This window comes from Pholcus phalangioides, unplaced genomic scaffold, assembly GCF_987345545.1.
Source record: "Pholcus phalangioides strain wild (caught in Gottingen) unplaced genomic scaffold, Ppha-v1.0 ptg000003l_1, whole genome shotgun sequence".
Taxonomy (NCBI): domain Eukaryota; kingdom Metazoa; phylum Arthropoda; class Arachnida; order Araneae; family Pholcidae; genus Pholcus; species Pholcus phalangioides.
The window spans coordinates 23,181,450-23,207,390 of record NW_028301596.1 but is presented as its reverse complement, the minus strand read 5'-3'; the positions used below and the strand labels follow the sequence as shown (position 1 = coordinate 23,207,390).

At 36.0% G+C, this 25,941-nt stretch overlaps 1 protein-coding gene across 1 annotated transcript in view; it reads left to right on the top strand.

The window, feature by feature from the left end:
* Positions 1 to 25,941, top strand: part of LOC149088318 (uncharacterized) — a 234,276-nt gene that overhangs the window by 164,135 nt on the left and 44,200 nt on the right. Inside the window, exons 16-18 of the mRNA XM_089246939.1 lie at positions 3,634 to 3,800; positions 8,626 to 9,936; positions 23,784 to 23,894. Coding sequence (XP_089103065.1) covers positions 3,634 to 3,800; positions 8,626 to 9,936; positions 23,784 to 23,894 — 1,589 coding nt within the window. The remainder of the gene's footprint in view (positions 1 to 3,633; positions 3,801 to 8,625; positions 9,937 to 23,783; positions 23,895 to 25,941) is intronic.

Genomic DNA, 25,941 nt, shown 5'->3' with positions numbered 1-25,941 from the left:
AGTTCCAGAGCAATTAAGCAGCTGGAAACACATTTCCAGAGCACTTGAAGGATTTAAATTGGCTCTGTAAAGGACTTATCAAAAAGCATAATGTTAGTTCAGGTGCCCACACACTAGTGAAAGGTTTTGCTTGTTTTTGACACATGGATTAAGATGCCATTAAGAATATTTAAAATTTTTATAAAGGATGGGTGATAAAATAAGCATCATTTAACTCTTTCCCCCCCCCCCCCATCATCAAAAGTCAGCAAACCTGAAACCCCCTTCCTCCAATCTATGCTGATGTAATACTTGAATGACACCTCACAATAAAAACTTAATTTTTGACTCTTGTGGCCCATATTATAATCGCTTTTGGGACATACTAAGTAATATTTATTTATTGTCATGTCTTCAATAAACACCTGAATGCAGCTTGTACAGTCAAATGCTATTTTGTATGTAGTTTTTGTGGTTAAAGCAACACGGCTTATTTTTTCAGAACTCAAGGTAGTTTCTATTAACCATCATTCAATAGTATTCTTCTTAAGTTTTAAATGAAGACAAAAGATGAAAAAAAATGTTGCACTCATAGCTCTGATCATGTTTAACAAAATTTGTAATAAGGTCTACTTTTCTGTGCTTATAGATTGAGTGATAAGTAAGAGATAAAGATTTATTTTCAATGTGGAAAAGTATGTAATTTGAAAATATTCATAGAATATTTCAAATTCCATGAATATTTTTGTATGGTTTGTAAGAAGTTAAGAAATTTTTATTCGGTGTGTATCAAGTTTCAGACTCTTAAATCTCGACATAAAATACAGTATCTATATTGATGTAGGTAATTTATTTCTGTATCCTGAAAGTTTATTTTTGATTGACCTTGACTGGTCAATTAGAGAAATAGGCCATTAGATAGAGCCAAGACTGACATTAGAGAAATGGGCCAGTTTTCAGAGGAATGAGAATTGTGTCTGTATGTCCCCCAGATAGAAATTTCACTGTAGTGATTGAACCATTAAGCCTCTAGATGTTTAGTGGTCTCAAAGATTTATTAACACGGAATAGCTACTTAGTTTAAAGTACAGTTCACGCTTGATTTATGAACCTCCAATTTATGAACTGTATGTTTTTATGAACCAGCGTTCTCGGTCCCAAACAATATACCATTCCTTCAAACACCTTTTACACACCCAATTACAAAATTTAAAATTTTCAAACTAATTATTCAAGCTCATACTAGTTTGTGAAAACAAGCTTCTACTGTATCTTTTTTTATACACTAAATTTTATATCATCGCTTAAAATATCATTCTTGTTTTGATTTCATCAGCTGTATCTAAATCTGGTTTCTGATGTGAAGAGTTCAGATGCTGGACCATATACTTGTCTTTCTTTCCTAACCACTTGTCCTAAACTAAAGGGAAATTTTAAAGGACAAGCTCAAGGATAATTTTCCCAAGGACAAGCTCAAGGATAATTTTCCCAAGGACAAGCTCAAGGATAATTTTCCCACAAGGACAATCTGAAGCAACCATTTTTTAATCTGGAAGATTGTCCTTGAGACTTCATATTAGGAAAAGTGGGCAAAAATTCTTTTTTGAGAGTAACTCAATGTCCGACCAATCATATTGTGCTAAAAGTATACAACCACTACTAAAAACATAAATTTCTTTTTTGATTCTTGAGGAATAGCAACAATGATCTTACACTAGCAGCATTGGTTTTTTTTATGATTGTATGTGTATTTTTGGTGGCATTCAATCTTTTTGAGGCTTGTGATATTGCATAGAAAGAAATTCTTTGCATAAATTTCATTTAATTATGCAAAAAATGCAACCTTTCAATGGACTCCCAGAGGAACGTCCGAATCTGGTGAAGCCAAGTCAACAAAACTCGTCTAGGTCGGTCAAACCATGTGATGTAGGAGTACCACAGTGGCGTTGAATATTGGATGTTGTATCCAGGTGCACCAATGGATGTTATCTGGAGAGAGGTTAGCGTCAGTACCGGGTGAGACGTGGTTGCTGAGGGTCTTCTGGATTGGTTCTAACAATGGGCATAGTGGAGGGTATCATCAGTTTGATTACTGCTATAGGATTTAGTCATCGAGCACTTCCACATCGTCTTTCCTTAGAAGGTCAAAACTCCTAATAGAAGATTAGTTTCAACTCAACCTAAAACCAAAGTTCTGACCTGCCAAGAGACAAATGCAACTTTCATCAATTGAAAATTTTCGGGATAAAGTTTCCAGCCATAGGCCGAATGAGAATTTACTGCATATCAATCGATATGAGAATGTGTTAAAACACAACTGTATGCTACAGTACTTACAAAGTAATGCAATGTAAAGAAATGCCATTGTACAACAAACTTAATTTATCTTTATTCACATAATAAGTAAAAAAATATCTCGGCCCACTAAGAACACTGAAACATTTCTTCTCAAGATAAATAATACGTCATGCAACGTACATTTCCACACACTTTGCTTAGACTTTCACAAATATTATCAAAAACTGTAGAACATCATTTAGCAACTCGCCAGGTGAACTGGTCAGGTTCATCCAACATGACCAACACAGATCATTGAAAAAGGAATGAGGGGAGTTATTTACCAACAGATGTCCACAGCCATTCACCGGCAAGCAAGGTATTTGTGCATACAATGTCAACCTTATAAAGACGTATTAGAAGAACACACAATACCCAAAGATGACATTGATGCATAATGATTGCACGACCTTGAAAAACTATTTTTACTACTTTGTATACTGTATTGTATTGATATATACATGGATTGTTGAAGATATTTAGTTGTTTCCTCTTAATGACGGGTTGTGTGCAAAATTTTCAAAGAGAATTTCAAAGTTTGTATTCCCCTGTGGATTTTCTCCCCTCTAATTACATATCAGAAATTACAGTACTTTTGCGGCTATCTGCCGGCATTCAAAGACAGCAGTCTATACGACGTAAATTTGCCTTGTTCTTACAAGATTGTGAATGCACTTTTTTTTTAATAGTAAAAGATGTGGAATGCCTGTTCAAAGTTTAAAACATTTTCCGAGGTCGTTGAAAAATAAAAAACAAACACAACATGCAAATCTGTAAAAACCTTGAATATCCACAATTACACTAAGTGCTAGTGCGCGACTAAATTTTTAAAATAATTTATTTTTTGTCTGTTTTTCTCTTGATTTCCTAAGCAACTTGGGAACAAGGCTCCCACTTTGAAAATTTTTAATTCACTAAAATGTGTGATTTTCCTGATAATACTGTTCAATACACAATTCAGTCGCACAAATTCTTTGTTATAGGTCTGTCACATGTTTTTTTTTTCTGGACAAAACACCTGCAGAAGTTTCTGAATCATAATGATCATCCGCCAACACAAATTTGACCACATTGCCATTTTTGCTGAAAAAGTTGTCCATGAACCAAGAGGCTGAGGGTCCAACCTGATTGAGAGTTTCTTTTATACTTGAGGGAAAATTTTTTGGGAGCAATCTTTTTCTTCTTTTTTTTTCTTTCAAATTTCAGATTCATAGAGACGATTTCATGATTTTGATAATTTTCCTAAATTGCCTTAAAATTGATAATTTTGTTCTAGTTGTTATTTCATGTAATTTTATTGAAAATAATAATTTCCAGCTATTACCTCTAATGCTTTACAAACTGCTGCTGCTGTCAGCATTGTACCCAAGTCTAAAATTGAAGATTGTTCTACAAAAGCTGAAGATAGTTCTACAAAAGCTGGTAATGGCTCTAAGAACAGCTTGACAAATTTGACTAAGAGAAATTTCATCACTTTGAAGAAAGTGAGTTTTATAGTGGTAACAGTATTTTATCAGTTTGCATATAACATAATTTTTGAAGAAATCTGATCCCATGATGTCTAATACTAACTTGAAGTTCTGGGAAGAATTAAAAACAATTTATAAAAAACATCCACACACACAATAACATTGAACCTGAAACTTTTCATTTGGTTGTTAAGATAGATAGAAGAAATCACTTCGTTATAAAGGAATTTTTTATTTTTAACATGCGCAAAAAAAAAATTGTAGCCGAATTTGATTCTAAGGGGAAAAAATACTTCTCTACGTTCTAGATAATAAAAAGAATGAAGTTGAATTTTAAAAATAACACAAAGCGACTCAAATTAATTAATCATTGAAATTTTTTGCATAAGTTTTACTTAATTAACATTTTAGAGGCAAATAATCCGTAATCATTATATTTTTTTTACGCAAGTATTGCGGAAGCCAAGGGAACAACAAATTCCTCTAAAGTATATGCATGCTCATACAAATGGTCCGGAAGGATCTGATAAATATCGTATTAGAGTTCCAAACTAATACAAATACAAATACGACGCCACAACAGGCAAATTGCCCAACGAGGTGGCTGACTTAAGAACATCATGGATCCCCGAGCCTTTTTTTTTTTTTGGAGGTCCTACCTACTACTGCTACACCACACATGCACCCCGCCCACAACCCCCCCCCCGCGCGGAACCCCCAACGAATCGGTACATGCGGGAATGTGCGTGTACGTATAGTGAAACCTGACGTGAAGTTTTTTGTTTCTCTGTAATGCTTGTTATGTGTAGTGCTGCCATCTGCCACCAGTTTTTCTAACTATGAGTGAAGTGTTATGATTGAATGATTTATCGTTGTAGGACTGTTGCTCTCTGTGACGAGACTTTTTAATGGGGAGATCGGCTCACATTTGCGCCTTGAAGTTGGGAACCACAGAAAACCAACTTCAGCCGACCACCACTGTGGGGTTCGAACCCTGATCCTCGCATCGCGAGTCCGTCACTATAACAACTCGACCACCCACTAGCTAAGGCTTCAGATGCTGTAGGTACCAAAGGATCTCTAGTGAAAGCTATTCTTCATCACTGCTGTCCGCAAGCGATTGTTCATTGTTTTCTTGTATCATACGAACTATATCCTTGACCATTAACAGTTTCAAAGTGAAGATATCGTCAGAGAAAAGAAATCATCCAGCATCCATTCAGAACAAACGTTTCTTTTGCGATGTGTTCTCACAAAGGCTGCAAATTGGTGGATGCACTTTTATCAGCTTTATTCAGTGTTTCACAGAATTCTGCTGCAATTAAATTTGCTTTCTTCTACCCATTATAAATGCCTTTTTGAGCAATGTCCATCCAGGCTCCAGCTATCATATCCATAGCTTGCTTGACACCAGGCTTCACTATTATTTCTTTATTATGAAGCTGATGAATACATCTTAGAAGTTGCGTATGTTCAGATTATCTTTCACCACCATAATTATGCATCGGTCAAATGGTTGTAAAACAGACGTGCAGTTAGGAGGCATGTATTCGATTCGAATGCACTCTAATTTTGAAGATTCAATGTGTGCCGTGCAATTGCCGATAAGAAGCAGGATATCTTTCTATTTTTTCGCTTCATTTTCCCATAAAACTTTACTAGCCCCCCATTAAAAATGCTTGCCACCCAAGCCCTTTGACTTGATTTGTAATTACAAGGCAGTGATTTCACGTTCTTCAGGCACCATGGATTCACAAATTTTCCAATCACCATAACTTTTATTTTTTTTCTATTCCGCTCATGTTGCAGCAAAAACAAAGCAGTTAAGGGTTGCTTGGAGTTTTTTGCCACCAATGCACTTGTGTTTTTTTAAATGTCAAAGTTTTATTAGGTAAACAGTTGGGAAAAGATTCCGGCTTTGTCTGCGTTAAATACGGATCATATGATAATATGACTTTATCACTTTCACTATTTCAGCAGCTTTCTATTCAAAGCCGCTGTGGTGGTTGAGTGGTCATAGTGACGGACTCGCTTCGTGAGGTCCTGGGTTTGAACCCCACAGTAGTGGTCGGCTGAAGTTGGTTTTCTGAGGTTCCCAAGCTGTCCCCCCCCCCCCCATTAAAAAGTCTCGCCGTAGAGAACCTACAAGCAGTACAGGTATTCGGTCATTACACTTCACTCATTTTACTTCTGAAATATAGATGGCAGCACTGAAACATCAAACACAACACTAGCTACGCACACAGACTGTTAGATACACACACTTACACTTCTGGCCAGGGTTGTTTGGTTTAAACCACGTTGGTTAAAACCAAGCAAGTGGTTTTTTTCAAAAAATCATATAAAAGTTGCCTAAATATCATTTTTTCCTTAAAAAATATCATATTGGTTCATTATTAGCCAAAATGTTTCATTTTTACCACATTTTATAACCTTGGGGTACATCCTGATGGATATCTTTAAATGACATAAGATTTTATACGTGATTTTTTTCAAAAAGTCTCATAAAAGTGGCCAGAATATATATATTTTTTTCATATGAAGTATCTTAGTCATTTAAAGTTATATAATATGAAAGCCAAAGTTTCTCATTCTTACAACATTTTCTAACCTTTGGCTACATTCTTATGCTCTATCTTTAGCGAATTCATGAATAAGGATTGCATCACACATCTAAATGTAGTGGTGTATTATCTCACAGGGTTTCTTTTTCCCTTCACAAAGAAGCAGCTACAGTAGTGACACCATCATGCTAGGGGCAAGTGGTCCTATAATCCAATAAAGACACCAGCTGTCCTTAAAGGACAAAGACTAATGTACTAGTAGTTACATTACCTCACATACATTTTCTTTCCCATAAGAAGTAACACATCTCCTACTGTATATCTCACAGTCTTAATATTCAATAGTTGTTTTTTTTATACTTTCACACACACACACTGTTAAGCCCAGTTAATCAAGGTTCTACTGTATAGTAGTAACAGATTTATGAAAAATAATCAGCTATATACAGGGTGATTATAATTTAAGTTTTGATTCCAAAACTATACAATAAGTACTGATCGGAATGACTTGAAAATTTGCATGGATACTCCTGAAGCAATGGAAGTTTCTTTCGCAAAAGAAAAAAGTGCAAAATGTGCAAGTAGATGATGCTGTACTTGGCCAGCAGTATAATCTGTTTCGTGCAACCACATCATTTCGACACTTCCACAGCATCAGTGTGTGGATAGAACTTCTATCAAGATGCACATTGCAATACCAGCAAAGCAGCTGCTGAAGACCCATTTTGACAGGATGCACCTTAACCCTTGCAACTTCTGGCTGTGGGGGTACCTCAAAATGTTATAAACAGTGGTCAGATGGCAAACTTTGATGAATTGCAATCTCCAGCACATTCCCTATATGCTAGAAGTTCCTCAGGAATATTAACGGCGGGGGGGGGGGGCACGTTTGGTTTAATAAAGCTGAATTGCAAGCACATCCACATTATGACCATGGCATACTCCGATTCTGTTGTTGAACAAGAATTTTTGTGCTTTCAACCTCATAGCCAGAACACGCGCGCGGTGGACAACATATTTAACATTTCTTAAGTAAGTTGTATAGTTATTTGTTCAATTACTTAGTTTTTTGTGATGTTTCCATGAATTATGAAATCGTGAAATGCTATAATTAAGGTATCATTCTGCCATGATTGGTAAGGTATCATTCTGCCATGATTGGTAAGGTATCAATTCTGCCAAATTTCCCACATGTTGGATGATGTCATTAATTTTACATTTTTAAGTATTTTTTCCCCTTTATCAAATAAAATTGAATTTTTTCAGGAATATTCATGTCAATTTTCAAGTCATTCTGATAATCATTCTTTTTTACAGTGTTTTGAAATCAGAACCTTAGTTATAATCACCCTGTATATAGTAAATCATCGCTAATTAATCTGCATTATTTATGCTTCATTAAATACATTATATTCACCTAATTTTTATTACTTCTTGCAAAATAGCTTTCTAATTAAGTATACTGAAAGTAACTGGAGAAAAACCTTTATATATTATATGATTAATAATAACATTAAAAGAATTTTCAAACACACAGTGATCCATTGAGTTGTAAAAATAATTAAATTGCAAAAGCTGATTTTTGTTAAAATTAATGTAAGAAATATTTATTGATTAATTAGCATGGGAATAGTGTTAATTACATTAATAAACATTTTATTTTAGTTAATTATTAGAAGTTTGAATTATTTTTCAGAAATTTCATTGTTTTTAATGTTAATACTATTTTAAACAAAAACCCGGTTTTTTGGGGGTTTTTTTCAAAAAAACCGGTTTTTTTACCAACTCTGCTTCTGGCACAACTCACTAGATAGTAAATTGCCCATGGCGGTAGACCGGAGTTGTGCTCTGTTTAAAAGAAAAAAAGCTTTTCATTCATTCACATTTTTCATATTAACTGAATTTGCTACCCTGTAAATCTGTCTTGCTACCACCCCATACTTATATCGTTATCATTATACCATATCGTTATAATGGGATCTGACTGTATATATAGAATCATTTTAGCCCCCTTTCAGGAGTTGTGCTGCCAGAGTGTTTGTGTGCCTTATAATCTGTGTGTGAAATTATTTCTGCCATCTGTATTTCAAATCATAAGAGAAGTATGATTGAATATTTTTACCGTTGAGCATCTGTTGCTCAACAGTAAATAAATAATTAAACCCATGGGAGTAGGACATAATTCCGTAATGAAAGAACTTTTGATGTACACAAATTTTTTGTTCAATGTACATTAACATATTTCTTATAACTCATGGAATTTATTTTTTCTGCAGCACATACCTATCCAGGACAGGATTGGCTTTAAAAGACCTTTGATTTATAAGAAACATGTTACTCAAAACATAAGTCAAAAAATTCAATCGACAACACAGCTTCAAGCAATCAACTCAGCAAAACTATGCCGTGCTGGTGCTAATAGCAAAGTGACACTCACAGCTAATTTAACTGCCAAAATCAATACAAATATCAACTTGGAAACTTCAAAAACCAGTTCATCTATGAGTATTGTTGGTGTTGGTCAAAATAATTTTCCAAAGAAGAAAAATTTGACAAACTTCGTGACTGTTCAATCACCTTCAAAAATGATAACTACTTCAAAACATCTTGATTCTCAATCACCAGGAAGAGTAGCATTACCTAAGAAACGAAAAAATTTCAATGATCCTAATGTGTGCATGAAATTTTCACGTGCTGAACAGAGTCCTCAAATATCAAGACCTGACTTATTTTGCCAGAAGCCTCCGATTCCAGCTGCCTATATCCACAAGAATGTGAGATTCATGGAAAACATGCACATGCAAAGACCAGGCCTGTATGTTCTAACAGAGGATGGTCCACATGCCAGAACTCAGTTTAATTTGCCACGGAACATGCTTGGCTCTGAACATTTCCAGTTTCCATGCCCACGATTCCTGCAACCACCACCTGCTCTTCCTCCTTCATTTCCAGGAAACCAATTCAGAGGGCCAAGATTTAACCCATCTCCCCCATTTCAAGACCCAAATAGATTCAATCCATCTCCTCCCCTATTTCAAGATTCAAATAGATTTAATCAGTCTCCACCATTTCAAGATCCAAATAGATTTAATCAGTCTCCCCCATATCAAGATCCTAATAGATTTGATCCATCTCTCCCATTTCAAGACCCAAACAGATTCAACCCATCTCCTCCCCCATTTCAAGACCCAAATAGATTTCACAATAATCAGCCTAGAGATTTTGTCATCCCCCCATTCAGAGTTCCTCTACCTCATAGACCTCCACCACCAGCTATACAACCACAGAGATTTCCTAATTTCCAATCTTATCAGCATGTAAGGCCGCACAATCAACGTCCACCAGCTTTTCTAGGGAATACTGAAGCTCGTTTTTCTAATTTTTCACGAAAACAATATGCTTGTGTTAAAAAAAAGCAAGCGTTAAACACAGATTTGAAGTTGAAAAGCAGTAATGCAAATTTTAAGTCACCCGTAGAACCAAAAAAAGAACCAAGTAGCAGTGTAGTTCCCCCTGTGCATCAGGGAACATCAGCAGGAGATTCAAAAGTGGAGGTTAAACCGGAACCCAAAGAAGCTCATTTACAGGTGAGGTGGGTTTTTTTTTTGCTTTGCAATATATGCATCAATTATAAGGAAAAAAGTTTTTTCTCTGGGTGAAAATTTTGGTGTGTGTCTAATACACATTGATCGTACTCTGTATGGAATAGTGACTGCAGTTGATTTACAAACAGACATGACCGTTGACCACCCAGAGACCATCTTGGGGTGGCTTGCGCTCTTTCCCAAAGGGATGAATGGTCTCGGAGAGACAGTTAACATACGGTTGAGTTCACTTATAGCATACTACCTTGGGCATTTCAGAAGCGTATGCTATAAGCAAGATCTTCAGCTTATGTGACAGTGTATTTTGTGCATAAAATGCATAATTGATATTGTCCAGGAGAAAACAAGCTGTTGCTGCACGTAATTGAATTCTTTAGCATGTATATAATTTTTTTTTTTTAATCTTGAGAAAAATTCATCAATGCCAGATATAGCTAATGTTGACATCATCAATGTTTTATCTCTAATGCAATTACTTAGCATCAAAGGAACTGACAGAACTAAAGATTTAAAAATGTTTAGTTTTCCTTTTTACAAGCATAATTGAGAATAATTATACATTTCATCTATATAAATATGTTCCTACCTCAATTATTGTTACTTTTGTGTTCATATATGTTCATAGGCATACGCAGAATTTTCTTGAGGGGGTTTTCAGATTTCTTTTGCTTCTGAGGGGGGGGGGGTTTACTTTTTTTCCCTGCAAAATAACACTGTATTCTTAGCTCAAGGGGGGCGGGAGTTAGAACCCCAAAAAAACCCCTTTGTGTACACTAATGTATATATATTAATAATATTTTTGTGTAATTTTGATATCTTTCAATATATGAAATATGTTAAAAATACTCATTATGTGTGTGTTATTTCACCAGTAATATTTGTATTTTTTTTCTTTATGATTTGACCCTGTTTCAAGGTACAACAGTAGGGTAGACCGGGCAGTTTTACACACTTTTTAAACTATTGTTTTTCTACTTTTAGCCATTACACAAATTTTCTCATGTATATTACTAATTAATTAGTTTGGCCTTAAGATATATGATGCATAATTTTATGTACCTTAAATTATTCAATTTTTTCAATTAAATTATTTTTTTTACCATGATGTCACCTGTGTAAATTTGCCTCGTGACTGGGTACATTTACACACCACTAAAAATGATGAAATATGAGGCTTACTGAGAATAAAATACAACAAATTAATCCCAAAGAAACCTAGTTTATTTCAAAAGGACGTAGTACGATTACAAACATTAATTACGGTGAATCCTCACCGGTTTCGAAAATTTGCTTTCACAATTTATACAAACAAAAAATGTTGAATTCCCTGTGGTAATACAGTCCTCATGTGCCCACCTCTTACCAGGTGTACAAGTATGAAATGTAAATTTTTTTTCAAAAAAAAAAAAAAAAAAACAGGTTAAATTCAAAGAATGATAAAAAGTGCTTTATCCAAAGTATATGCTCCATTGCTTGTTATACATTTTTCCCATCTTTCGGGCAATTTGTGAATACCACGCCAGTAAAAATCTTCCCCTTTTGCTGCGAACCGTTCATCAAGCCATTTTTCACATCTTCATATGAACCAAAGCGCTGCTCAGCAAGTGTGTGACCCATCGATGCAAACAAGTGGTAATCGGAAGGAGCCAAGTCTGGTGAGTAAGCCGCATGGGTAGAACTTCCCAGCTGAGTGTTTCCAACGTGGCGCGAACCAGTTTTGCCATATGTGATGGAGCATTGTCATGAAGAAAAATGACTTTGTGTTGCCTCTTTCGGTATTCTGGCCTTTTTTCAAGCAGCGAATGGTTCAAATCAGTCAATTGTTGGTGGTAACATTTAGTATTAACCTTTTCCCCAGGTTTTAACAGCTCATAACAGACCATGCCCCTCTGGTCCCACCAAACACAGAGCATCGCCTTTCTGCTAAAGCGATTCTGTCTTGTGGTAGATGTGGATGGTGCGCCTAGATCTACCCATGATTTTTTGCACTTGGGATTCTCAAAATAAATTCGCTTTTCATCTCCTATAACTATATGATACAAAAACGACTTCTTTTTGTACTGAGCGAGCAAAATTTCACATGTGTTTTTGCGCTTTTCCATTTCGATATATTGAACACAACAACACAACACTATGCACACACTTTTCCAATTTATCACTCGTGCGCATCTGACACTTGTTGATAACACAACAAAATGGGACAATGTCAAATATTTATAGCACAAACTACATTGGTGCATCATCTGTTGTCTGAAATCCGCATTTCATACATGTACACCTGGTACATAGGGTGAATTGTTCACCAGGTCTTTAATTTTTGTATGGTCTTAAACAGTAAATGCATACAGTTTTCATCATCATGCTGTTCATCAGAGTCTGTCTAACAATAATGTCTCTGGGGCATTGAAATTTTTACAATAATTAGAAAGCGTCTTGAAATTGAAACCAAAAGCTGCAGCCGCCTTTCTCAGAGATTGCCCACTTCTTACATTTTTGACCATCTTCATCATGTCTGGGTCAATATTTTGACTTCTATTAGTTTTCCTTTTGTAATTTCGAACCATTGTTAATTTAAAAAAAATTACAATTATTAAAAACTAACAATAGTAGGCCTAAAGAATATTATTATGAAGAGGGCAGGTTTATACAGACATGGGGCTGTGTAAATCTGCCCTTGTGCTATGTGTAAACTTGCCCCATCGCCGTTTTCTTATTATAACTCAGCGCGTAAGCTTTATTCATAAGTTAAATAATCAATTAAATAGCTTAAAATAACCGCAAAACAACAATCTAAAAGGATAATCCATAATTAGTTATAATTTTCTAATAGTACGAGCTCTATTAAAGCCAATAAATAAGGGTAAAAATGTACTTACCTGGTAAAAAATCAGTAAAAGTTGTCCACTTTACTGCCCACTCTATTGACTGACTCCAGACTGATGTGAGTGCAAATGGCATCTGAGGCGATTCTTCTGGCCCGACTAGTGGCGTGCTCTGACAAACGGTATGTGAACTATAAGCCGTGTGTAAACGTGCCCCGGTCTACCCTACACCCTAAAGGTACAAGAACCAATGTTTTAGTATGCTCTTAAATCCATATCTTATGCTTATAGTCATGGCCCCCACATCCTGAAGCAGGGCCCCTAGGCTGGGATCTTTTACGGGCCCCCGGACCAAAATTTTATGAGGCCCCCCTTTATGATGAATTTATAGCGTGAAAAAACAAAAAAATGATTAAAATCCTCCCGGGCCCCAGGGCTGGAGCCTTGTCAGCCCACCCCTTGTGGGGGCCATGCTTATAGTAGAACAGAAAGGTAATTTAAATTCTAAATCATGTTTCATATAGTACCAGGGTGTCTACCATCACGGGAAAGTCACGAGGTCACGGAATGAAAAAAGGTCACAGAAGTCCCGAAAAAGTCACAAAATTTGAGTGGAGGTCGCGGATTTTTTTTTTTTTTTTTTTGATTCTCCAGAGAGAGGTCTTTTTTTTTCTCGATTTTTTCTCTAAAATCTAAGCTTTGGAGAAGCTATGGCATTTAAAATTTCTTTCTTCTCTCTCAGGTTCTATCAGAGATGCCGTTGACGCGTTATAACGTACCCGGAATTTCGGAATAGGACGCGTAAAAATTTTGATCGCGCGTCCTCCGGGACGAGTTCTTTCCTAGTTGTAAGAAAAAAAGTAGAGACAAAAACCTCCCCAACTTTTTTCCCTTTCTTTTTTTTTTACCTTGTATCATGATCGCGCGACCTTGAAAAACTGGTTTTACTACTTTGTACACTGCTGTATATACTGGCTCTACTCTTCAATACACGCGGGTTATTGACAAAGCTGCATTAAGAGTACTGGTGCACATTTTGTGTATAGGTGAAACAACAGTTTGTATAACAAAGCAGTTGGGTACATAGACCTATTCCAGGTTTTGTGACTTTGATGATGCCTAATAGCATTCAGTTTTCTTCTGTATTTTTAGGGCATGCAGAGAGACAAACAATATTTACAATGCTCAAGTAAAGAGCTAGAAATGAAAGTGCTTCATTTGTCAAAAATGATTACACTGGCATTGACCACTAAAATTTTAACAAATCCTTTTTGAAAGTGATGGACAACGAGTAAAACCATCTGGCCCACCTTGATTTATTTATATCAGATCTTGTAATTTACACATTTTGCTTTTGGAAGTGGTATCAAAAGAGCGTCATTCCTGAAAAACTTACATATCTTCATAATTTGCCATGTGTAACTTACAAGCGGCTTTGGTTATTGAAGAATAAAGCCGGCTTTTCCTAGGAGCAGGTTTCCTGTGCTGCGCTCAACGTAATTCGCCTAGCGCGACACGCCGTCCACTCACCGATAAGAAAAGCAGCATGACCAGAGGCGTAGCCAGAAACTTCGTTCGGGGGGGAGACCAAAGTGACAGAACAATGGATTTGGCCATTTTTTCCCCTTTTTTCGGTCATTTTCTCACATTTCGGGGGCGGGAAACCAGACCCCCCAAGTCCCCCCCCCCCCTCGCTACGCCCTTGAGCATGACCGTTTTCCTACAGAGCGCAATACGCCTCACGACAGCGCTTTACGTCGGGCGTGATTGGCCCACTGCTTCTGGAGAAGTCAGATGCGTCGGGCGCCGCGCGTTTTGCCGATGTTCTCTTCACTCTCTCTCTCTCGTGTTTTCTTTCGCTTCCCTTCAAACCGGAGCATGCAGACGACAGAGTTTCTGATGTCAAGGCCATGTACTATAATATAGCCGCCCTGATCTGATGCACCACGCTAGGAAAACACAAACGCGTAACGTAATTATGTAACACGTTTCTGCAGGCGTGAAATTTCTAATTCGGTTCACGCTGTGCAAAAAACTTATTCCTAGGAAAATCCGACTTAAGATGAGGGATATCTAGTTGCTTCCCTGAATGAGGGGCCGTGTACAGAAGTTTCAAATTTCGGATTTTTATTACCCTGCAGATTTTCCCCCTTTTGGTTATATATGGGAAATTACGGTACTTTCGCGGCTATCGGCCGGCATTCAAAGACCGCGTCTCTACGGCGTAAATTCGTCTTGTTCCTACAATATTGCGAATGCGCGGTTTTTTTTTAAATCGTAAATTATTGGAATGCCCGTTCAAATTGTAAAACTTTCCCGATATTTTGGAAAAAAACTGAATCTGTAAAAACTCGACCTTGAATATCCAGTTTTGTCATCTAGCTGCTATGCGGTAGTCACCGTTTCGCATCGCGAAAATCACGGGTGTGTACTCAGAATCGGCTTTTGGGGAGCACCAGAATCAGATTCTTCACAGATAGTATAAAATAAATTATTTTATTCCAATATTTTAATTCTCTACAAAAATATTTTTGATTTTTGATCGGGGGGGGGGGGAGGAAGAGGCCCCCTTATAACCTCCCCCAAATTTTGCTTTTGGTGAAAATTTGTGTTTGGAACTTGCGATTGCTCAATGGTAATCAGCTAAAAATGTGATTTCTAAAGATTTCAAATTTTGAGTTGGCTATTCCTTTGAAAAAAACTTCTGGTTGCCACGGCGCTCACACAGACCCACAATACAAATATGCATACATTGAACTTCAAATGCACGCATTACTAGTTTAGGGAATAGATGCAGGGCGCAGGCGGGCCTAGTGTCCTGCGCTCTGGACTAGAGAGGGGGCACCAAATTCACCGTTATAACTGCTTCTTCTACATTACATGGGTGTGCCAAAATGTGTACTTGCCCCATTTGTGAAAGTATCTAGTTGCAGCGCTAGATAGATGGCACCACCTACTGAACACAAAACATTCTAAATGCTGGGCACACATTCATAAGCACACTTAAGTTTCTCCAACACAAATCTGACATAGCTTCCATATTCAGGTGTTAAAATATATGACAGTTAAATGGCGACAGATCAGAATGGTGAACCATCAGGGAAGGAAAATAAAATCATTTTGCCAGGAAAACCAAATTATGAATAGGTAATCAGAAGATAAGTGTGTGAGAGAGAATCTAATTTGCTTTAAATTTGATCAGAAGATATTGAAAATGCTAAGATATTTTTAACGAAATGTAAAATCTTTCAGAAGTGAATTTATACATTGATTAACAGTAAATATATAAATGTGTGCCTTCAACTGTTAATTAAAGTGGATCCTGCTTATAACGTTTTTCAAAAACCATCATAAAAAACGTTATAAATAGGAAAACACTTTAAACAGGAAATCGCAATGAGAATTACTCATTGTTAGGACCACAAAAATAAGTTCATACATTCTGAATGGGAGAAACGTTATAAGCGGGATCAACTGTATATTTGTTTTAGATTTATTACATGTGCGGAATTCCATACATTAAATTCTCAGTGCTAATGAACTTCTTTTTGCAAGTTTTTCCTACTAGTAGACAATGAAAGTAAATGAACCTTTGGATAGAACATGTTTTTAGAAATGTACTTGATTCACAGATACCTTCTTCTCTTACCCGGAACATGGCCCACCGCTCAGTCTCAACAAAGAAATATAAGCAGGTGATCAAAAACCTGGGGCATACCGGAAGAAAATTCATAGAGATACCAGTGAATTATGGAGGGGGGGGGGCATAATTTTTTTTAAGATAAATCTCTTTTGAGAGGGACCCACTTTCACTCAAAAGGACGCAGATGGGACCCAGGTAAATTAGAGTCAAGTGGCATCTCTGTTCTATTCATTCTTTTTTTTTGCCTCAGAGGGATGGATGGGTGAGAAGCAACAGAAAAGAAAAATGCCAATATGTAGCAACCCTATATTGGGGCAAAAAAGCTAGTTAGAGTGGATGAACAAAAAAGAAACTTTTCTTTCTTTGCTTGTCTGAACCTTTCAACATCTGTAATATTACCCCTAAGGCCCCTTTCACACGGAGCGGATGCGGGTCCGCATACCCTTTCACACGAGCACTGAAGATGCGGGTGTTTCGCCCGCATCTTTAGGTTGAAATTCGTGCATAAAAACTATTTTTTCGCAATTTTTGTAATTATTTTTCTCCTTCACCCCTGATTCAGTGGCCATAGGCAGCCTAGAGGCATTCTTTGGTGGTTTAGTCTAGAGCCACATAGAATATGGGAATAAAGATGTCTTAATTCCGATCCTCACAAGTAGTCGATGGGAGAAAATGTATTCAAATATTTTCAAAACATTTTGAAAAAAAAAAATCCGTCTTTCCGGAAAAATATGAAAGAAAAATTCCAAAAACATCCAATGTTCGAAAAATCCAATCCAAAAACATCCAAAACATTCGATGTTCCTAAAAACAAAATTCAGGAGATATCAAAGAATTTGCAAGTAGAAAAAAAGGGGAGGGGTGGAGACGTTCAAAATGTCTGTGCTTAGAAATATTCACATTGCAATTCTGTCTTAGGCCAGGATTACACTATAAAAGTTTTATAAAAGTTCGTTTATAAAACTTGAAAAATGCAACCGATAGGCCGATCAGTTAAGTTCGCTCGAATGTAACAAATGTGTTTATTGGTTACATTTTTCAAGTTTTATAGTGTAATACCAGCCTTAGGCCGGGATTACACTATAAAAGTTTTGTAAAAGCTCTTTGATAAAACGTGAAAAATTCAACCAATATTATCTTATTGGTTGAATTTTTTTAATACAAAATGTGTGTGTGTGTGTGTGTGCACCGGTTGCATTTTCTTGAATGCAACCGATGCGCCTATTGGTTGAATTTTTCAACTTTCATAAAAGTTCTTTTATAAAACTTTATAGTATAATCCCGGCCGGATTACACCATAAAAATTTTATAACAATTATTTAAAAAAAAGCAACTAATAAATTTATCGGTTGCATTAGAGCAAATGCAACCGATAAATTTATTAGTTGCTTTTTTCAAGTTTTATAAAATAACTTTCATAAACCTTTTATAGTGAAATCCCATCCTTAGATTAGTCATTTCTGAAATATAAAATTTCATTTTTTAAGTTTATAGACTGAATATCGAGTAAAATAAACTTGTAGGGGTATCGGGGGAACCACCAAAAATATTCAAGTGCTAGGGTCTTCAAACGTCTTAATCCGGCCATGAGTGAACACCGTACGTGGATAACACTGTTTAATAAAAGAATTTTTTTTTAAGTTTGAAAAAATTAAAAGATTAAAAATTTAAAAAAATAATAAATATTTAAAAAAATAACAAATATTTAAAATAATATTTCAAATATTTATAATTTTTTAAATAATTTTAAAAATTTAAAAAGAAAAAAATTAATATTTTTAAATTAAATTTAAAAGTTATTAAAGTATTTAGTCAATTAAATATTCGTAATGAACAGAACGGTTTATAATTTTGGTCCCATCAGTGGCCGTTGTTGACAGGTTTTATTGTATAAAATTGTGAAATATGGACAAAAGGCAGTTAAAGTTTCTATATCTCAATCTCAGAAGGAAACGAAGGGATACACGTATGTAGGTACATTATATTAATGAGCAGGGACCATCATATGGTGTTTTTAAGGGTATTTATGGCAAATAATTAAAAAAATTCCGTGAAAAATCACCTTCAAAAAGTAGCGAAAGATGCGGACGAATTCGCTCCGCATCCGCATCGTCTGAATAGCTCCGAATAAACCTATTGTCAAAACTTCTATGTGCGGATGCGGAGCCCGCACTTAGGTTTTGACACATGCGGACGACGTCCGGACCCGCATGAACATTTCCTAGGTGCGGAGATTTTTCGCCTCGTCTGAAAGGCGCAGTATATTCCAATTGTTAAAACTTCTTCCGGACCCGCATCCGCTCCGTGTGAAAGGGCCCTAAGGGCCCTTTCAATTGGAATATACTCCAACAATTGGAATATACTGCGCCTTTCAGACGAGGCGAAAAATCTCCGCACCTAGGAAATGTTCATGCGGGTCCGGACGTCGTCCGCATGTGTCAAAACCTAAGTGCGGGCTCCGCATCCGCACATAGAAGTTTTGACAATAGGTTTATTCGGAGCTATTCAGACGATGCGGATGCGGAGCGAATTCATCTGCATCTTTGGCTACTTTTTGAAGGTGATTTTTCACGGAATTTTTTTAATTATTTGCCATAAATACCCTTAAAAACACCATATGATGGTCCCTGCTCATTAATATAATGTACCTACATACGTGTATCCCTTCGTTTCCTTCTGAGATTGAGATATAGAAACTTTAACTGCCTTTTGTCCATATTTCACAATTTTATACAATAAAACCTGCCAACAACGGCCACTGACGGGACCAAAACTATAAGCCGTTCTGTTCATTACGAATATTTAATTGACTACGTACTTTAATAACTTTTAAATTTAATTTAAAAATTTTAATTTTTTTCTTTTTAAATTTTTAAAATTATTTAAAGAATATAAAAATATTTGAAATATTATTTTAAATATTTGTTATGTTTTTAAATTTTTAATCTGTTAATTTTTTTAAACTTTAAAAAAAATACTTTTCATAAACAACGTTATCTACGGTGTTCACTCAGGGCCGGATTAAGTCGTTTGAATACCTTAGCGCTTGAATATTTTATGTGGTTCCCTCGATACCTACAAGTTTATTTTACTCAATATTTAGTCTGTAAACTTAAAAAAATGAAATTTTATATTTCAGAAGTGACTAATCTAAGGATGGGATTTCACTCTAAAAGGTTTATGAAAGTTATTTTATAAAACTTGAAAAAAGCAACTAATAAATTGCAAGTGCAACCGATAAATTTATTAGTTGCTTTTTTAAAAGAATTATTATAAAATTTTTATAGTGTAATCCGTACTTACTTGAGGCCGGGATTATACTATAAAGTTTTGTAAAAGATCTTTTATAAAAGTTAAAAAATTCAACCAATAGGCGCATCGGTTGCATTCAGGCAAATGCAACCGGTGATCTTTGGTTGAATTTTTCACGTTTTATCAAAGAGCTTTTACAAAACTTTTATAGTGTAATCCCGGCCTAAGACAGAATCGTGATGTGAATATTTCTAAGCACAGACATTTTGAAAGTCCCAACCCCTCCCTTTTTTTACTACTTGCAAATTCTTTGATATTTGCTGAATTTTTTTTTTTTTTTTTTTTTTTGGAACATCGAATGTTTTGGATGTTTTTGGATTGGATTTTTCGAACATTGGATGTGTTTTTGGAATTTTCTTTCATATTTTTCCGAAAAGACAGATTCTTTTTCAAAATTTTTTGAAAATATTTTAAGATATTTTCTCCCATCGACTACTTGTGAGGATCGGAATGGCGGCATCTTTAGGCTCAATGATAAAAACCACCAAACAATGCCTCTAGGCTGCCTATGGGCACTGAATCAGGGGTGAAGGAGAAAAATAATTACAGAAATTGCGAAAAAACAGTTTTTATGCACGAATTTCGAACGAAAGATGCAGGCGATTCGTCCGCATCTTCAGCGCTCGTTTGAAAGGGTATGCGGACCCGCATCCGCTCCGTGTGAAAGGGGCCTAAAGCAGCAGTCCCACGAAAGTGGGCTGGAGCACTCTTTGTAAGATAATTAAAGAATTAAAGTTAATAAAAATCTAAAGATAATAAAAGTCTTTGTTGAACATAAACCGCAAAAACCACAGCCGGCGTGAAGTAGCCGTACTTGTCCGGTCATTTTCAAAGGAAGGCGCTCGTTCCGCTGCCTTTGTATTGAAAGCCATAAAAATTATTGCTTCCCAGAGGGGAGGAGATGACCGCGAATCCTGACAAAGACTTTTATTATCTTTAACTTTAATTATCTTACCAAGGGTTCCCTAGCCCACTGTCGTGGGACTGGAGCTTAAAGCAGTGCTCTCAGGATCACGTGATAATTCGTAGAAAGGGGGCTGTAATAGACCACGGCAGTAGGGAGTCCTCTTGGGAACAAAATTGGTTTACCGTAGAAAGTATGTGATCTTCCTCCCACATCGTGGAGCAGTGCTGTTGATCTTTGGGGGTTCTGCATGCCAGAGTTTACATTGGGGGGGGGGGGGGCTGTAGTTAATTTATAGCATGAAAAAACAATGATGGTGATTCTCCCAGGCCTTAAGGCTGCTGCTCTTTCAGCCCCATTCTTATGGGGGAGCAGGTGAAAGGGCACCAATTTTTTCCCCTGCGAAAGAATTTTTTTAAAATTATAATTTATTTTTTTATTTATTTTTATTGCTTCGATCTTTACCGACTAGCTATAGCGAATGAGGAAATCGTACAGTATACGCATGCGAGAGAACAATATAGTTCAAGAGAAGACCGACATCGAACTCGTTCGCCATTAATTGTGTTGTAACATAACTTTTAGGCCGAATTTAAAGGAGTACCACAGTGCTTCCAAAAGTGTGCTCCGGGGCTCTTAGGAGCATCGTGGCGAGCTGAAAATATGAATTTGTGAGCGCAAAACCTATGCTATAAGTGGTTCTTTTATATGGTGAAAAAAACTGCCAAACTCCTTGGGAAGCCGCCGATGAAACATGAATTACGCAAGAGAGGCCGCTGACAAAAAAGAACCATTGGAATACGGAATCCGGATGATTTTAATAATTGAATGCAATTTGCACAAGGTGTTTAAATTAAACGTTGATCAAGTGCTCGCGAGCAATGGATTGAAGATGCTTTATTTAGACGGACACCTAAGCATGGCGGTAGAGCAAATAACAAGCGTCTAATATTGGACTTCGAAAAATGTGAATAGGAGAAAAAATATGTGAAATCCATCCTTCGAAAGGGCCCTTGGTCTTGTGCAGTGTTCCTCAACCGCCAGGCTCTGGCATCTGCCAAACTGGGCCGTGAGTGGTTTATTACTTCATTTTTACCCATGTATTTCCCTTTAATCTTATGTATGCTGAGGCCTTCCAATGAAGAAAAAGAAATCAACCGTGCAGCGGGATTCCAAAGGTTGGGAAACACTGGTCTAGTGCCCCCACATCTTGCAGTAAGGCCCCCTAAGCTGAGATCTTTGGCTTGCTCAGGCCAAATTTTTCACATGCCCCGTATAGTGAATTTATAGTGTGAAAAAACAAAAATGAGAATTCTCTCTCTCTCCTCTCTTTCTCACTTAAGAGTCCCCAGGCTGGGGATCAGCCCTCTAATGTGCTTCCCTCCGAATTGGAAAATCGGCTAGACTGTTTGTACTTGAGTCTAGGATTGCTGAACGTCCGTATATACCACTCGAAAGGGCGTATACAGGAGTGGATTGCATTGAATATTCACGATAGCCCGAGGGCTTAGGCGATTTTGCAATAATACAAATGTAGTTGATTGCAATTAATGATTCTGCCAAAGCAGAAATTGTATTGTTTTTAAGGTTATTTGGGGGGGGGGGGCATGTATGTGGACCATTTACTGATTTAGTAATTTTTCATTTGCTTAGTTTGAGGGTTCTAAAAATTGAGTAGTCATTAAAAACTTCTGCCTGGTTGAAAAAAAAATTGTATTTATTACTTTATGGTCTTTGACAGTAAACTAACATTCATTGTTCCAAAATTGTGGTGCACATTTTGTGTGTAGGTGAAACAACAGTTTGTATAATAAAGCAGTTGGGTACATAGACCTTTTCCAGGTTTTGTGACTTTGATGATGCCTAATAGCATTCAATTTTCTTCTGTATTTTTAGGGCATGCACAGAGACGAACAATATTTACAATGCTCAAGTAAAGAGCTAGAAATGAAAGTGCTTCATTTGTCAAAAATGATTACACTGGCATTGACCACTAAAATTTTAACAAATCCTTTTTGAAAGTGATGGACAACACAGTAAAACTATCTGGCCCACCTTGATTTATTTATATCAGACCTTGTAATTTACACAATTTACTTTTGGAAGTGGTATCAAAAGAGCTTCATTCCTGAAAAACTTACATATCTTCATAATTTGCCATGTGTATTGTCGAAGAGAGTTAACGAACTGGACTGTTGAAGACTCCCAAAAAAGAATGTAATATATATATTGTGAAGAGAGCAGAAAAGAATTATCTGTGGTTGCTAAGATTCTATTTTGGTCAAAAAAAATTTTGTGTAAAAGTCATTTCTGTCATTTTGCTTTGAGTCAGTCTTACAAAATACTGAAATAGTGTGCCATGAACAAAAAATTAATTTTAAAATGAATAAAAAAAACTTCTAGGGATTTTTTTTATTATGCCATGATTATATGTTGTCTGGAGGGGGTTACCCCCTTCCTACTTTTTCTAATTTTTTGAGTGGGAGCCCTGAAAAGTCACCAAAAAGTCACAGAATTTTGCTTTTGGTATTTGGTAAATACCCTGGCTACGCAGATGCTAAAAATGAAATTTAGGGAAATTTTATGGTAAAAATTGACTGAGAAAGAAAAGTTTGAAAAATAATGTTCCTAGGTATAACAGACTCCCCTACATATTTCTCCAAAAATTTAATTGATTTTACTGATATTATGAGTTTATGCTAACTGAATGTTGATCATTCAAAGTTGTCACTCTTGTGCAATTAATGGTGAGAAATGAATTGATCTTCATCAATTTTACTTGTAATCAATCAGCATGATTTTGAATTAGTAGTTAGGTTTGGAAACATGTATTGATTTGATGCTTTGGAAACTGAGGATTTGTTTTTCCCAATTACAACAGGTACGTGTTATCACTGTCATAAACACAACAAAGATTTTTCTCTTTGCTCATTTTATCTCTGAATTACTTTTCACCAATGTGTAATCATGTGAGCCAATGAATGTAACAAGTTCATTACAGATTGAAACGGGTGATTCAGCAACCTATTCATTCAGCCATATATTAAATCTATGCCACATTTTTTCCACACAATGACTACAGGTGTCCCACTTTTAAAATTTTTTATTCATTTGTGTTTGACTCATATTTTCTTTATTTTTAATGAAGAAGAGCAGCGTTCCAGCACCTACAAGCACTGTGGTTATCATACATAACTTATCATCATCAACTTCTAAAGAAACTCTTAGAAAATTGGGGGCATCAATTGGTCTTGTAAAGGTTAGAAATTTCAATATTTCTTAGCTCTTAGCATTGTTGAAATCATAAAGGTATAGCTGATGCATTCATAGACATAAAATACAACAGATCACACAAAACTATTAGATACTTGCCAACTGCTACGATTTCATCATATTTAGTATGATCTTGGCAAGTTGATACGATTATATGCTTTTGCTTCTAAAAATATGATTTTTTATAGAATCGCTAATATTGACATTTTCCTGCCTATGTCGCAAACTGGTCGATATATTTCCATGGAACTTAGCTGAAAATTCCCGCACTCCCCACGGTGAGAAAGAGTAGAACACCGCTTGTAGTTTTCGCGGCAGTTATTGGTGTGTCTTATGCACTGAAACGATGTTTCAAGCCGCCTCTGTGTTAGAAAGTATGTTGAGTGATGCCCTCAATCCTTTAGCATCCATTTGATGAATCAATATTTTTCCGAAATTTGCATGCCATCCTAACCCATTATGGTTTCATGAATTATATAGTATTTTATTTTTTTAATTTCAGCCTAATTTTTTAAATGAACTTGTGTCAAAAATGGAATTCACAATTTGTGCATTTTTAATATATTTACAATAATAAATCATTATTTTTTCTTGATATTTGAGTATCGTCAAACTTTTACCATGTCTGAAATGTAAAATTATTTTTTATTGATGAGTTAGTTATTCAGGGTCAGGAGTTTTCAGAATTTTCGGAAATTTTCGACAAAAAGTAATGCACTTGATATTATTCTATTGGAGAAAGTTCTATTAATATTAATCATTCAGGTGACTAGAATGTTAAATTTTGAGTTAGGAATATTGGGTGATTTTCAGCACTTTAGCATCCATCTAATGAATTTTTATTTTTATATTTTATGTTTTCATGTGATCAGGGGACTGTGTGTCCCAGTGAGTAAAATTACATTTCATTTTACATAAAACAGTAGTGCAAAAATGTCAAAAGTTAGACACAAGCGAGTAAACCATATCTTTTCTCCTGCAGCAATTAATTTTTCTGATTATAATTTTATAACTTCCTAATCAATTTTTAGTATGGGGGTACCCTCTTCCTCCCACCTCCTTTTTCCCTTGTAAATTGGAAAACGGGCTGCATTATGCTTTTTTATAGATAAAGTAGGTTTTTTCCTTCTGAAGTTGGCAGGTCTGCTATAAATACGCTCAGAGATATAATGAAGGTTCCACACCCTCAATCCTTGGCGATAAATGCTGAAAAATTCTAAGTCAAATGTGTCTCATTAATATTGCATTTACAGGGCTCCCACTTGTCCTACTTTTCCTACATTTTGGTAAAATGTCCTACTTTCTAGGTTTTGTCTTACTTTTGTAACAAATCCTATCAACAAAATCTGTGTAACTGATTTTAATTGAGGAGGGAATTATCGATATGATGTCAAATTATAGAAATGTAGTAGATTGCAATTAATGATTCTGCCAAAGCAGAAATTGTATCATTTTTCAGGTTATTTATTATAAAGGTGGTTTATTAATTTTTAATTTAACAGGGTTTGTACAGTCCTTGAAAATCCTTTAAAAAAAAGTTCATTTTCATGTCCTTGAAAAACAATTTTGTGTGAATTTCTTCCTTCAATTTTGGTCCCCCTTCAACTCAATCCCCCCTCTGAACCATATTCCACTGAGTCAAAAATGTATGGAGCAACAATGGTACAATAATTATGTGACAATGTCAGGGGTGCAAGCTCTGCGCCAATTGCGTCGAAACGGTTCTCTTGCTACATGGTGTGCCAAGGCACCGAATCTCTGCGCATTTGCGCCAATTCTTGTTTGTGGTTTTGCGGGGGTACCGCTAATGCACTGTAGTGCGTCAAATACCCGGAATTTAGGAAAAAGAAGCATGAAAATTTTGTTCACGGGACGCGTTCTTTCCGAGATACAGGAAAAGATACGGAGGGAGGAACTTCAATTTTTTTTCACTTCCCACCATCTATCACAATAGCGTTATCTCGTGACCTTGGAAAGTAGTTCTACTACCTTGAAGTATAAAGTCCTATACTGTTATTGGTTAAGGCGGGCTA